General features: G+C 38.9%; 1 protein-coding gene across 1 annotated transcript in view; it reads left to right on the plus strand.

Annotated features, from left to right (window-relative positions):
- The window catches only part of TSHZ1 (teashirt zinc finger homeobox 1), a 58,780-nt gene extending 47,778 nt beyond the window's left edge, over window positions 1-11,002 (plus strand). The window contains exon 2 of the mRNA XM_051812697.1: window positions 5,427-11,002. Within this exon, the coding sequence (XP_051668657.1) occupies window positions 5,427-8,611 (3,185 nt within the window). The 3' untranslated portion in view covers window positions 8,612-11,002. The remainder of the gene's footprint in view (window positions 1-5,426) is intronic.
- Window positions 11,003-11,687: the final 685 nt, after the last annotated feature.

Raw genomic sequence — 11,687 nt, forward strand, 5'->3', positions numbered from 1 at the left:
CAGAGCAGGGAGAGGAGGGGTGGATGGACTGATTCATCTCCAGCTCTCTTTGGTGATCCGAACGCTAATGAGAACGCTTGAATGTATAGTTTATCAGATAGAAGGGGAAGAGCAAGTAAATTTCTCAGATTGGAATCACTGTGAAAATATACCCGCATGCAAGCTGCTTCGTTCTCCAATTGCCAGCATTGGCTAATAATTTGCAGCATTCATTTTAAGGGGATGGAGAAGAGAAAGAGGTTAAGAATCTTTTTGTTGGCTTTTAATGGGTTGCCTTTAAGGGTTATCATTCAACCTGCTAGAAGCACAGAGGTTGTTCTTGTTACAGCACCTTATCTACTTTTCAGACCCCTTGCATTAGAATTAGAGGGTAGGCAGTTCTAGTATTTTGCCCCCCATTTTGCTTCAATTAGAAATGAAAGACACACACCTCTGTAGTAAGGTTATCTGGTTGTCTGATAGTCTGTGCTGCTTCTCAGCCATTGTCATAACTAAGCCATATTTTTCCACTGTAGTGACATCGTAATACAGACACAGACACACACACACACAGATTTGTAGCATCTGTGCCAGAATTTTGTATGAACATTTGTATATACTAATACAGAAAATTCCCAAATCTTCCAGCAGGCATGTTAACCTCTCACAATGTGAGATTTTGGATTCTTTTGTAAAACTCTCGTGACTCTGTATTCTGGAAATGTGTCTGTTAAATTTTTTTTCATCTCCCTCTTGTTTTTCTGTGATAAGAGAGATGTGTGGCTATAGATTGTCTTTCTTTCCATACTTTTTCCCCCCCAAGATATGAAATGTGTTCTTGTGTGCAGTGGAAATCACCCCCAGCCTGGATTGCAGTTTGTGCAAGGTGACAGTGTGGGCTGTGAAAACTTCTGCAGCTGCTGTCTTCTGTTGGCTGGGTAAATATTAGAAGCTGTGGAAATACATCTGTTGAAGAATGGTGAACACTCACATTGTGCCACTATTGTTTAGTCTCAGAGAAGGCCCTGATTTAGTGAAGAATTGCAAACGTAAACCTATCCCTATTTGTTGAAAATATGAAATGTTTATTTCAGTGAAAATTATTTCAGTATTTAATTCCTTTAGTGAACTGTGGCCTTCAATACAAAGGTGTTTCTTCTGAATAAATTTGTGTATTTGGAGGATTTAAAATTGGGTCTTGAAGAGCTTACCACATTTAATTTTATAGACTGTTAAAATACAGTTATTACTTTTGGTCTCTTTCAAAATAATGTATTCAATGCTGAATCCCTTTTTGAATGGAAAACAATACCTCTGTAGAGATAGATTCCTTCAAAAGCACTGGTCCAAGGTTGTGGAAAGGTTTTATGTGAGAATATTTATATTTTTAACCACATCCTTGCATTTCAGATCTCTGTCTGCTTTTTCAAACAATGGATGTGTATTTATAGTGTAAATATTCTCACTGAAGCAAACACAATGTGCTGTGCTACTCACATGTACAATATATAGCATCTCATGTCCACTTAGATTAGAATGCACAGCTTTTAACACTGCTCAAAGATGACAGTATATCTATGGGGAAGCATTGGCATCCAGAAGGCACATTTAATAGGCAAAAAATAATAGCAAGACTTAATAAGAAGAAAAGAAATACAAACTGCTTCCCCTAATTTTTAGTTGTCTGGAATTTGAAGCTTTTTCCTCCTTTTCCACCTTGCATTTGCCTCAGTCTGTCCATGCACAGAGAAGGAAGAAAAAAGCTGATGCTATGTTCTGTAATTTCTGCTGCTTTGGATATAGTTTTTGTTGAGGAGGATTACTGCTTATATCTGCTCTTGATATTTTTGTGTGGTTTTGGGACATGTGTAAGACAGCAGAGTCTTTGCAGATGCAGGAATATCTGGAGAAGATTGCTGAGAGTTGCTCAGTCATAGAAAGATATGCTGTCTGAAATCTGTCTGTTGATCTACCTATTATAGTTTAGAGGGAGAATCGGAATGTCTCATGCTTTTAAGATAGAATAATATTACTTGTCCCTGCAAGTAATTATAATAAGAATACTTTTACTCTATTTAAAATTCTGAAGTTTACTTATTTGTCAAATTTCTGTGAGAATTTTAGTAAAACACACATGTTTTTAGAAATTAACATTCTTCATTTTGTTTGCTTCTGTGTTAGCTGTTACAGAAAGCTTTTCAGATAGAGAATTGCACTGACCTTGCAAAATACCATATGTTGAGTGTGCTGCTGTTCATCTCATAAGCATTAGTAGTCTTAAATGAACAGGTATTGTTTGTATTCTATGATAACTAAAGGAGTTAAAGTCTTTTTGATTGCAGTGATAGAAATTAAACATTACAGATAAATTACTCTCTTTTTTGCTAAAAAACATTATTTCTTTGTGTGATTTCAGAGAACTGTACAGACATGTGGGTGTGCACATCATGCAAATTCAGGTTTTTATTAGAAACTGGCTTAAATTCTGAAATCGTAGAAAATCATAGTTCTGACCAATTGTACATTCTTAGCTCTTATATTGCAGAATATGTTGGTAAGGGAGTGAGCTCAGTTGTTTAGTAGTCTCAGCAAAACCGAAGAGCAGGAAAAGTAAGTAAAGATGGATATTTCACCCTAACAGTTTCTTTTCTTTGACATTTTAACACAGACATTACATGTGGTTTTGATGGTTTTTTGTGTAGTTTAGCTCCTTTTTATTTTTTTATGGTAAAGTGCAAAAATATGAGACTAGAGAAAACATGCCATCATAAATAAATAAAGGAAAATAAAAGATACGGCAGTGGATCCTGTAGAGTTTCTACTTAAGCAGATATTTAAATGGTTATATATAGCAATTATAAAAATATATGTTTATGCAATTTAGGATTAAGTAAAGAGATATAAGCAGTTAATTCACATGGATTCTTACAAAATGCTGTATCAACTCTAGAAACATCCAGCATCTTACAACAGTTTTTATATCTAGTTATTAAAAGTATTGGGTTGTGAAAATTAGAGAAAATTGGCGTGGTTGCACTGAAGTTAGTGAGAGGATAGCTGTTCATAAAAGCCCAGAATGCATGTCCCCTCAGTTTTAGGCTTGTACTTGGTGACTCTGCTGATTGTTATTCCATTGGGTTTGGGTGGGGTTTTTTTGTGTGTGTGTGTTGTTTTTTTTTTGTGTGTTTTTGTTTTGTTTTTGTTTGTTTGTTTTTGTTGGGTTTTTTTGTTGTTTTTTTGTGTGTGGGCTTTTGTTTGGTTGGTTTTTGGTGTTTTGTTTGTTTTTGTTTGGGTTTTTTGGTTTTGTTTTGGTTTGGTTTGGTTTTGTTTTTTTAAATAAAAATACCAGATGGTAACTGCCCGTTGTTATGCATTTTAGGTCTCAGAGGGGTTTTTTTCCTATTTCAAAGTAATTTCAAAATCAGAAACCATGTTCCTCTTTACCTGTTCTTTACTTATCTGAAACTTCAAAATGTATTGTCTTTTACCTTTAGAAATGACCACAAACAGGCGTGTTGAATGAGAAGGCTAAGAGATCCTAGACTGTAGCTGTGGGAGTGAATTCTGCTTACATACCTAGAGTTCAAACTGCGGCGGCACTACCATGCTCAAATATCTGCAGAGTGCTTTAACAGCAGCATTGCTGCGAGACAGGGAAGCTGACTGCCGCCTTAATTCTTTGACTGTTTCTGTATTTTATTCTTCATTTTTTAACTAAACACCTGTTTGAGAATATTTTTTTTCTGGTTTTATAATGTTTTTCTGGCATCTTTCTGGCCTTTGGCTCCAGGATTATTTCTGTGGGGACTTTTATTGTGCTTCGTACTCACCTATCCTTTAAAGCATGTTAAAAGCACCTGAGGCTGATGTATCTGTAAGGAATTGGGCCCTGCTTAGCACTTTTTTAAAAACTAAAAGATCAAATTATCTTATAAAAATTTGACACGTAGAGGACAGATGAAACATGCAGAAGGCATCTTAAGGTTCAGCACAAGCCCAGTATTAGATGGACTACTTTCCTGCTTCATATTAAAAGATCAGGCTGAAGTAGTTAGGGGCTGCATTTAGGAATGAATTACAAAGGTGAATACATAAAGCAGTACTTACTGTAATATTGTTAATTTTCTTAAAAAAAAAAAAGGATGATTCGTATTACAGTGGAAGAAGATTCTTTTTATTTTTCAGAAAAGACATTTCAGAATATATTAGCAACTGTGTACAAAAAGCAGTTCAACTTGTACTTATGCTCCCCCCAATTGAAGAAGACCTCAGCTTTGTTAACATGATAATACATATTTTCTTCGTATCACATAAGAGCAGAAGAGCCTCTTTTCTGGCTTTCTTTCAGTATTGTACAGTGGAAGGACACAGGACACGTTTCAGCATCACTTGCTGCAGAGTTCACCTGACAAGGCGGCACTTTTTTATTCAATTACTGAGAATTGTTCACAATCCATGTTTTCTACCTTGACATTCTTACAAATGATCTACATTCCATTAGTATTGTGATTTCTTTAAGCTTCTTTTTCAAAACTGGAGGGAAATGTGTACAACTATGTTTTCTGCTTTGCAATGGAAATATACATTTATCACTTAGGTACATGTAAGCCACTTCTGTGAACTGGGCCCTTGGAGTAAATGTGTTTCGGTGCAATGGCCATCTGCTCATGAATATCACATTTGCTAGTTTAACAAATAGTTTGATATAGATAAACACATAGTTTGGTGAGATCATATAGTTTCATGGGTAGGAATGCAATAGCAAAGTTTTATATTTTCCATATGCCAGCAATCAAGCTGCGATCAAGGAATCAAGGTTTTTGTTTGTTGCTTCCAAAAATTAATCTCTAACATTTACTACTGGTCTCAGATGGACCTAGTACAGGCAGCTGACCTGACACATTTGCCCTGTATAACTTCATTAGAGTCAGGTGTCAGTGGCACAGAAATGGCCCCTGAAGCTGTAGCTAAAGCCAGTTTGCAAGAAAAGACAGAACTGACAAGATGGAGTTGGTCAAGCCAGTGATTCTGAGTGCCTTGGTCTGAGGGGTGTAGGTCAGCTGCAACATATTACACATACATACGTAGTACAGTAGATATAGCTCAGTACCAGGTCATTTTTTAAGTTGATAAAAACTAGTTTAGTAGGCTCTTTGTTTGATTTTGGTTTTGATATTATGGTATCTGCTCTGGTCCTGGCACATATTTTACCCCTGAAGTCAAAGTTTATTCTTTGGTATCACTGATATCAAACTGTAACCATGACAAAGTATGTGGATTTAAAGGAGGAGGGTGTGAGTGATAGTGAGTTTGGTTTCTGGATATATCTTCAAAATTTGTCTTCATGCTTACTGCTTTTAGTACAGAAGACAGCAATGTAAAATGTGCGTGTTTGATAACTTTGTCTTTTCCCCCCCCCACCCCCCATCTCCTCTCCTGTATTTTAGCATATGTTCCTGAGGAGGAATTGAAAGCAGCAGAAATAGATGAAGACAGCGTGGAAGATGATGGGCTGTCTCTGGACATCCAGGAGAATGAGTATTTGTGCAATGAAGAAGCGGAGATCAAAGAGGCTCAAAGCTACCAGAACTCCCCAGTCAGCACTGCAACTAATCAGGATGCAGGCTATGGTTCGCCGTTTAGTGAAAACAGCGATCAGCTGGCCCATTTCAAAAGCACTTCCTCTAAAGAAGAGAAAGAGGATCCTCAGTGCACAGACAATGTTTCCTATCCACAGGACAGCTTGGCACAAATAAAAGCTGTGTATGCAAATTTGCTTTCAGAGACTTGCTGGTCCAGTTTAGCTTTGGACTTAAAGAAATCCAATCCAACCACCAGCAACAATGGAATCAGCCAGAATGAAAACACCACCAATACCGACACCAATGCCAATTCCCAGAGTACTAGTACTACCAGTACCAACACTAGCACCAGTACAACCACCAGTAATACTAGTAACAGTAATAATAACAGTGGTGGCTCAGGATATGACTGGCACCAAGCTGCATTAGCTAAAACTTTGCAGCAGACCTCATCATATGGACTTCTCCCAGAGCCTAGTCTTTTCAGCACAGTACAGCTTTACCGGCAAAACAATAAACTTTATGGGTCTGTGTTCACCGGTGCTAGCAAGTTCCGATGCAAAGACTGCAGTGCAGCCTATGACACACTGGTGGAGCTAACAGTGCACATGAATGAAACTGGACATTACCGCGATGACAACAGAGATAAAGAAGCTGATAAGACTAAACGGTGGTCAAAGCCTAGAAAACGATCACTTATGGAAATGGAAGGCAAAGAGGATGCCCAGAAAGTGCTGAAGTGCATGTACTGTGGGCATTCGTTTGAGTCTTTGCAAGACCTCAGTGTCCATATGATAAAAACAAAGCATTACCAGAAAGTGCCTCTGAAGGAGCCAGTACCAGCCATCACGAAATTGGTCCCTTCTACCAAAAAGCGAGCACTTCAGGACTTAGCTTCACCCTGTTCACCTGAGCCAACAGGGATCACTGCAGAAGCTTCACTGGGTGAGTCTGCAAAGGATCAGAAAACTGCCAATCCCTACGTGACTCCAAACAACCGCTATGGCTATCAAAATGGTGCTAGCTACACTTGGCAGTTCGAGGCACGCAAAGCCCAAATACTGAAATGCATGGAATGCGGCAGTTCCCATGACACTTTGCAGCAGCTCACTGCTCACATGATGGTCACTGGTCATTTCCTGAAGGTGACCAATTCTGCTTCCAAAAAAGGCAAACAGCTAGTGTTGGACCCTGTGGTGGAGGAGAAGATACAGTCTATACCTCTTCCACCCACTACCCACACAAGGCTCCCAGCCTCCAACATTAAAAAGCAGCCTGATTCCCCAGCGGGCTCCACAAACTCGGAGGACAAGAAAGACCTAGAGAAGGAAAAGGTGGTGGTCACTGAAACAGAAAAAAAGATTAAAGAAGAGAATGAGGACTCTACAGAGAAATTTGAGCCAACAACTTTGTACCAATACCTCAGAGAGGAGGACCTAGATGATAGTCCCAAAGGTGGAATAGACATACTAAAATCCCTGGAGAACACAGTGACAACAGCTATAAGCAAAGCTCAGAATGGAGCCCCTTCCTGGGGAGGATATCCCAGTATTCATGCAGCTTACCAGCTCCCGGGAACAGTCAAGCCCCTTCAGCCAGCAGTGCAGAGTGTTCAAATGCAGCCATCTTACGCAAGCAGTGTAAAATCACTGTCATCAGAACACAACGCACTCATCCATTCCCCGGGCAATCTCACACCCCCACCTCACAAGAGCAATGTATCTGCTATGGAAGAACTAGTGGAGAAAGTTACAGGTAAAATCAATGTGAAGAAGGAAGAAAAGCCTTTGGAGAAAGAGAAAAGTTCTCCAGTGAAACCTATGTCACCTGCTGCTAAAGAAAACAAGGACTTCCCAAAAGCAGAAGAAATAAATAACAAACAGCAGCTGAAGAAGAGCTCTGAGTCAGAAGTTCAAAAGGTCAAAAAGGATAGTCCATCAGAAGCACATACGCCAAACGGTACAGAGCCACTTAAAACAAAGGTTGCAAATGGCTGTAACAATTTAGGAATTATCACAGATCATTCACCTGAGCCATCCTTCATTAATCCATTGAGTGCTTTACAGTCCATTATGAATACCCACTTAGGCAAAATTTCTAAGCCAGTAAGCCCCTCTCTGGACCCTTTGGCCATGCTGTACAAAATTAGCAACAGCATGTTGGACAAACCCATTTACCCGACCACACCAGTCAAACAGGCTGATGCTATTGACCGGTATTACTATGAGAACAGTGATCAACCTATTGATTTAACCAAGTCCAAAAACAAGCCTCTTGTTTCCAGTGTGGCTGACTCTGCTTCATCCCCGCTTAGGGAGAGTGCCCTGCTGGATATTTCCGATATGGTGAAGAACCTCACGGGGCGTTTGACACCCAAGTCTTCAACTCCATCTACTGTGTCAGAGAAGTCTGATGCTGACGGGAGCAGTTTTGAGGAAGCTCTGGATGAACTGTCACCAGTACACAAGAGGAAGGGCAGGCAGTCCAACTGGAACCCTCAGCATCTTCTGATCCTTCAAGCCCAATTTGCTTCCAGCTTGAGGGAGACCCCAGAAGGCAAATACATTATGTCGGACCTAGGTCCACAAGAGCGGGTACACATCTCTAAGTTTACTGGTCTTTCCATGACCACAATTAGCCACTGGCTGGCCAATGTGAAGTATCAGTTAAGGAGGACAGGTGGAACTAAATTTTTAAAGAACTTGGACACAGGACACCCTGTTTTCTTTTGCAATGATTGTGCCTCTCAGTTCAGGACTGCTTCTACATACGTAAGTCACTTAGAGACACATCTAGGGTTTAGTTTGAAGGATCTGTCAAAGTTGCCACTTAATCAGATTCAAGAACAGCAGAATGTTTCAAAAGTCCTCGCAAACAAGACTTTGGGCTCACTTGGAATTGCCGAGGAGGACTTAGGCTCCACATTCCAATGTAAGCTCTGTAACCGAACTTTTGCAAGCAAGCATGCAGTCAAACTGCACCTTAGTAAAACACATGGCAAGTCCCCAGAGGACCATCTGATCTATGTAACTGAGTTAGAAAAACAATAGCGTCCAGGTAAGCAGCCAGGTATGCAAGTGACCACAGGAACATTGCACTAAACTTCTTCATAGTACTGCACTAGGCCTGACCTGAGCCTCTGAAATCAGTCTTACTTTTGTTGCTGAACTGCCTATCTGGACCTTGGGTTTTCTTACACTTATTTTGTAGTTATATTTATATGCTCTTTGTCTGTGCATGGTTATTTTTTGTTTCTGTTTTTATTTTTTGTGAGTCAAAGTCTGACCTTTATTTTCTACATCTGTCCTTGATGTTAAGCTATCTTTTGTAGAATATAGTGGGAGACACTATTGAGAGACATTAATTTAGCCGTAAAGAAAGACACAAAGAACAATGATAAAGAGACATCCTAAAATTACAAAGTTGCCATGACAATAAAGGTCACAGAACCTGGTAGTGTCAAGTTTTAACCCTCTGAGAACTGTAATAGCATTTCTGTGCCTTTCCCAGTGACAAAATAAGTAAATAAGGAAAAACAAACCAAACCAAAACAAAAGGCTTAAAGGCATTTCATTCAAATAAAAGCTGTGTCGGAAGCAGGACTTTTTTTTTTTTTTTTAAATGAATGAGCTTCTTTTTTTTTTTTTTTTTTAATGCAGAACTGGTTTGTGAAGATATTGTGCATGCAGTCCTTGGAAGAAGGAGAGCTGTGTAGTACTCAAGGGGTTAGGAAGCCACAACTGTATAAGTTAAATAATAATTAAAAAAAAACAAACCAAGTTGCCACTATGCCCAAACCCTCTGGATGCTGAGAATTGCCACTTTTTGGCAAAAAAAAAAAAAAAGTATGCAAGCTGTTATTTAAAACAAATGTAAAAATGCTCTTTTCTTTCCTTTTTTTTTTTTTTTCTGTAAAATACTGCAGTTTATAGTTATTTACAAATGTTAAGCTTTGGTACAAGCTGACCTTTCTATAGTGTGCTGCATTGGTAAATGAAAACAAAAAAATGGGGCAAATGTTGGATTCTGTTCCTTGTAAATTGCCAGCATCAGCTTAAAAAAAATACATGTTACATATCGTACCATTTTAAACTGTTCAACTTTCTTTGTACCTTCTGGCTGTATGCTTTCTCTTTTAACTTTTTATATTGTCATTTTATATTCAATTTCTGTGTATATAATGTAAAACCACACTTTTTGAATAAAATTTAGTTCCTGCAGCTTGATATAAATAGAGGAATTTTACTGGCACCTGCATCTTTCCAGATGCATGTACGTAAAGGAACTATCTGACAAAAAAAATAAATAAATAAAAATAAAGCAAGCAATGCACTATGAATTATACATTTTGATGTTTTATCATTAATATTGTACAGTACATTTTGGTTCACACAATTAAATCCACTGTTTTCTCAAGTGTAAAATAAACCCACATGCAGTTCTTGATTTACATACATTGTCATGTCGTCATTATATTGCCTTTGAGGTGTTATTCCAGCTGTAAGAGGCATCGTTTATATAATCAACCAGCAAAAATCTATTTGAAATCATCTCTCGTGATCTGGATGCTGACGTGTTTCGTTCGAAGCCGTAATAGTGATAACCTCTCGGAAGAGATTTGCAGTAGGTGTGCGCTGCGAAAGGTACAGAACCAGCGGGGCCCCGGCAATTAGTGAGGGGCATTCTGCTCCTCACTGAGGTACAAGAAGGGGCTGCAAAGGTTTCAACCAAGTCAGTTTCCCTATGCTCTATGACTGTACCCGTAGCCATTTTCTGTGTGTGTTCAAAGACCGTCTCCTCCCTTCCTTCTCCGACGAAACACCTTTTGATTTCAACAGTTACATAGTCAGAGGCTGTGGCTTCTGCCCCTGCAGTCTGTTGAATGCTGCGGTGCTTGCCTTTCTGGCAGTGGTGAAGACCTCTGAGGCTTTGACACCAGTTTTTACTTACAGTACAAGGAGGCAGACCTGTGTTTCTCTGTACTTTTTAAATATTGCATTTTGAGGTAAGCTGAGTGCTATCATATCAGGTGTTTCCCTTAATCTTTATTTCTGTTCTGTTGAATGCAGATGTCATTTAGAATGTAAAAGAGAGCTGTCAGAGCCTTCACTTCTCTATCTCCTGAGTGCTTTGACAGTTACAGTGTATGAAAACCTGGGATCTGCTATCCATTACACTTTTTGGAGGGGCTATTAAATATGAGGACCTAGAGGGGTTTGCTTTCACATGGTATTAGTGATACTATTGTGTTATATATACTACTGTGTACGTATATATATTTCTGTTCCTTCTTCTCAATTCTTCTGAAAGTAATTTAAATATAAGATCTTCACTTTCAAATACAGCACAGTTCGACATTTAATCTTTAGTTACAAGCCCAGAAATATCTATGCACTATTGTGTTCTCTGCAAAAGCTCATCAGGTCCGGGTCAGTTACATTTACACCGTGTTTCTAAGTAGTGCAGGAAAATGCCATGAGGGTTTTTTAAAACGTCCCTTACTTTCTTTGCTGCTAACTACCTATGTCCTTCAGGGGATCTAGCCATTTAGACATTTCAGTTCAATTACTGGATGATTATGTGCTTTGGACCCAAGGGGTGGTGAGGAAGAAAAACAGTCAGGCCTATGGCCGTAATACAGAGTCTTTAAATAATAACCCTTTGAAGTTTTGTTTACTTTACCACAGGCCTGCAAACATGTGATTATAAAATATGCTGTAGTATGTTGCAGTAGTGGTTGAAAAGGTTGAAAGGGAGAAATAATAGCTCTAAAGTGGGTTTGAATTTAATGTAAATCCATTAAACCTGATTTTGAAACATGGCATGTAAAGTGAGTTCTCAACACCAGGTGACTCCCTTGAGAGGTGTTTATGACATTGCTAAATCCGTTCAGTTCTGATAGCTTCAGAGTTGGACAATCACTCATCATCTGTGCCAGTGTCTGAAGAAAGTCCATTAAGAGTAAACCAGGAGCTTTACCTGGTGACTATGCTGATGTAACACTTTCTACGACTGAAATATGCAGTAGATGAAAACTGGAGGGGTCTGATGTTTCACCTGCTTAACAAAATGAAGCACGATGACAATACAATCTTTATTGTTTGGATTCTTTCCACTCTTGTTTAA

The sequence above is a fragment of the Manacus candei genome, unplaced genomic scaffold (genome assembly GCF_025592945.1).
Source record: "Manacus candei isolate 608988 ecotype Guabito, Panama unplaced genomic scaffold, ASM2559294v1 h1tg000088l, whole genome shotgun sequence".
Classification (NCBI taxonomy): Eukaryota; Metazoa; Chordata; class Aves; order Passeriformes; family Pipridae; genus Manacus; species Manacus candei.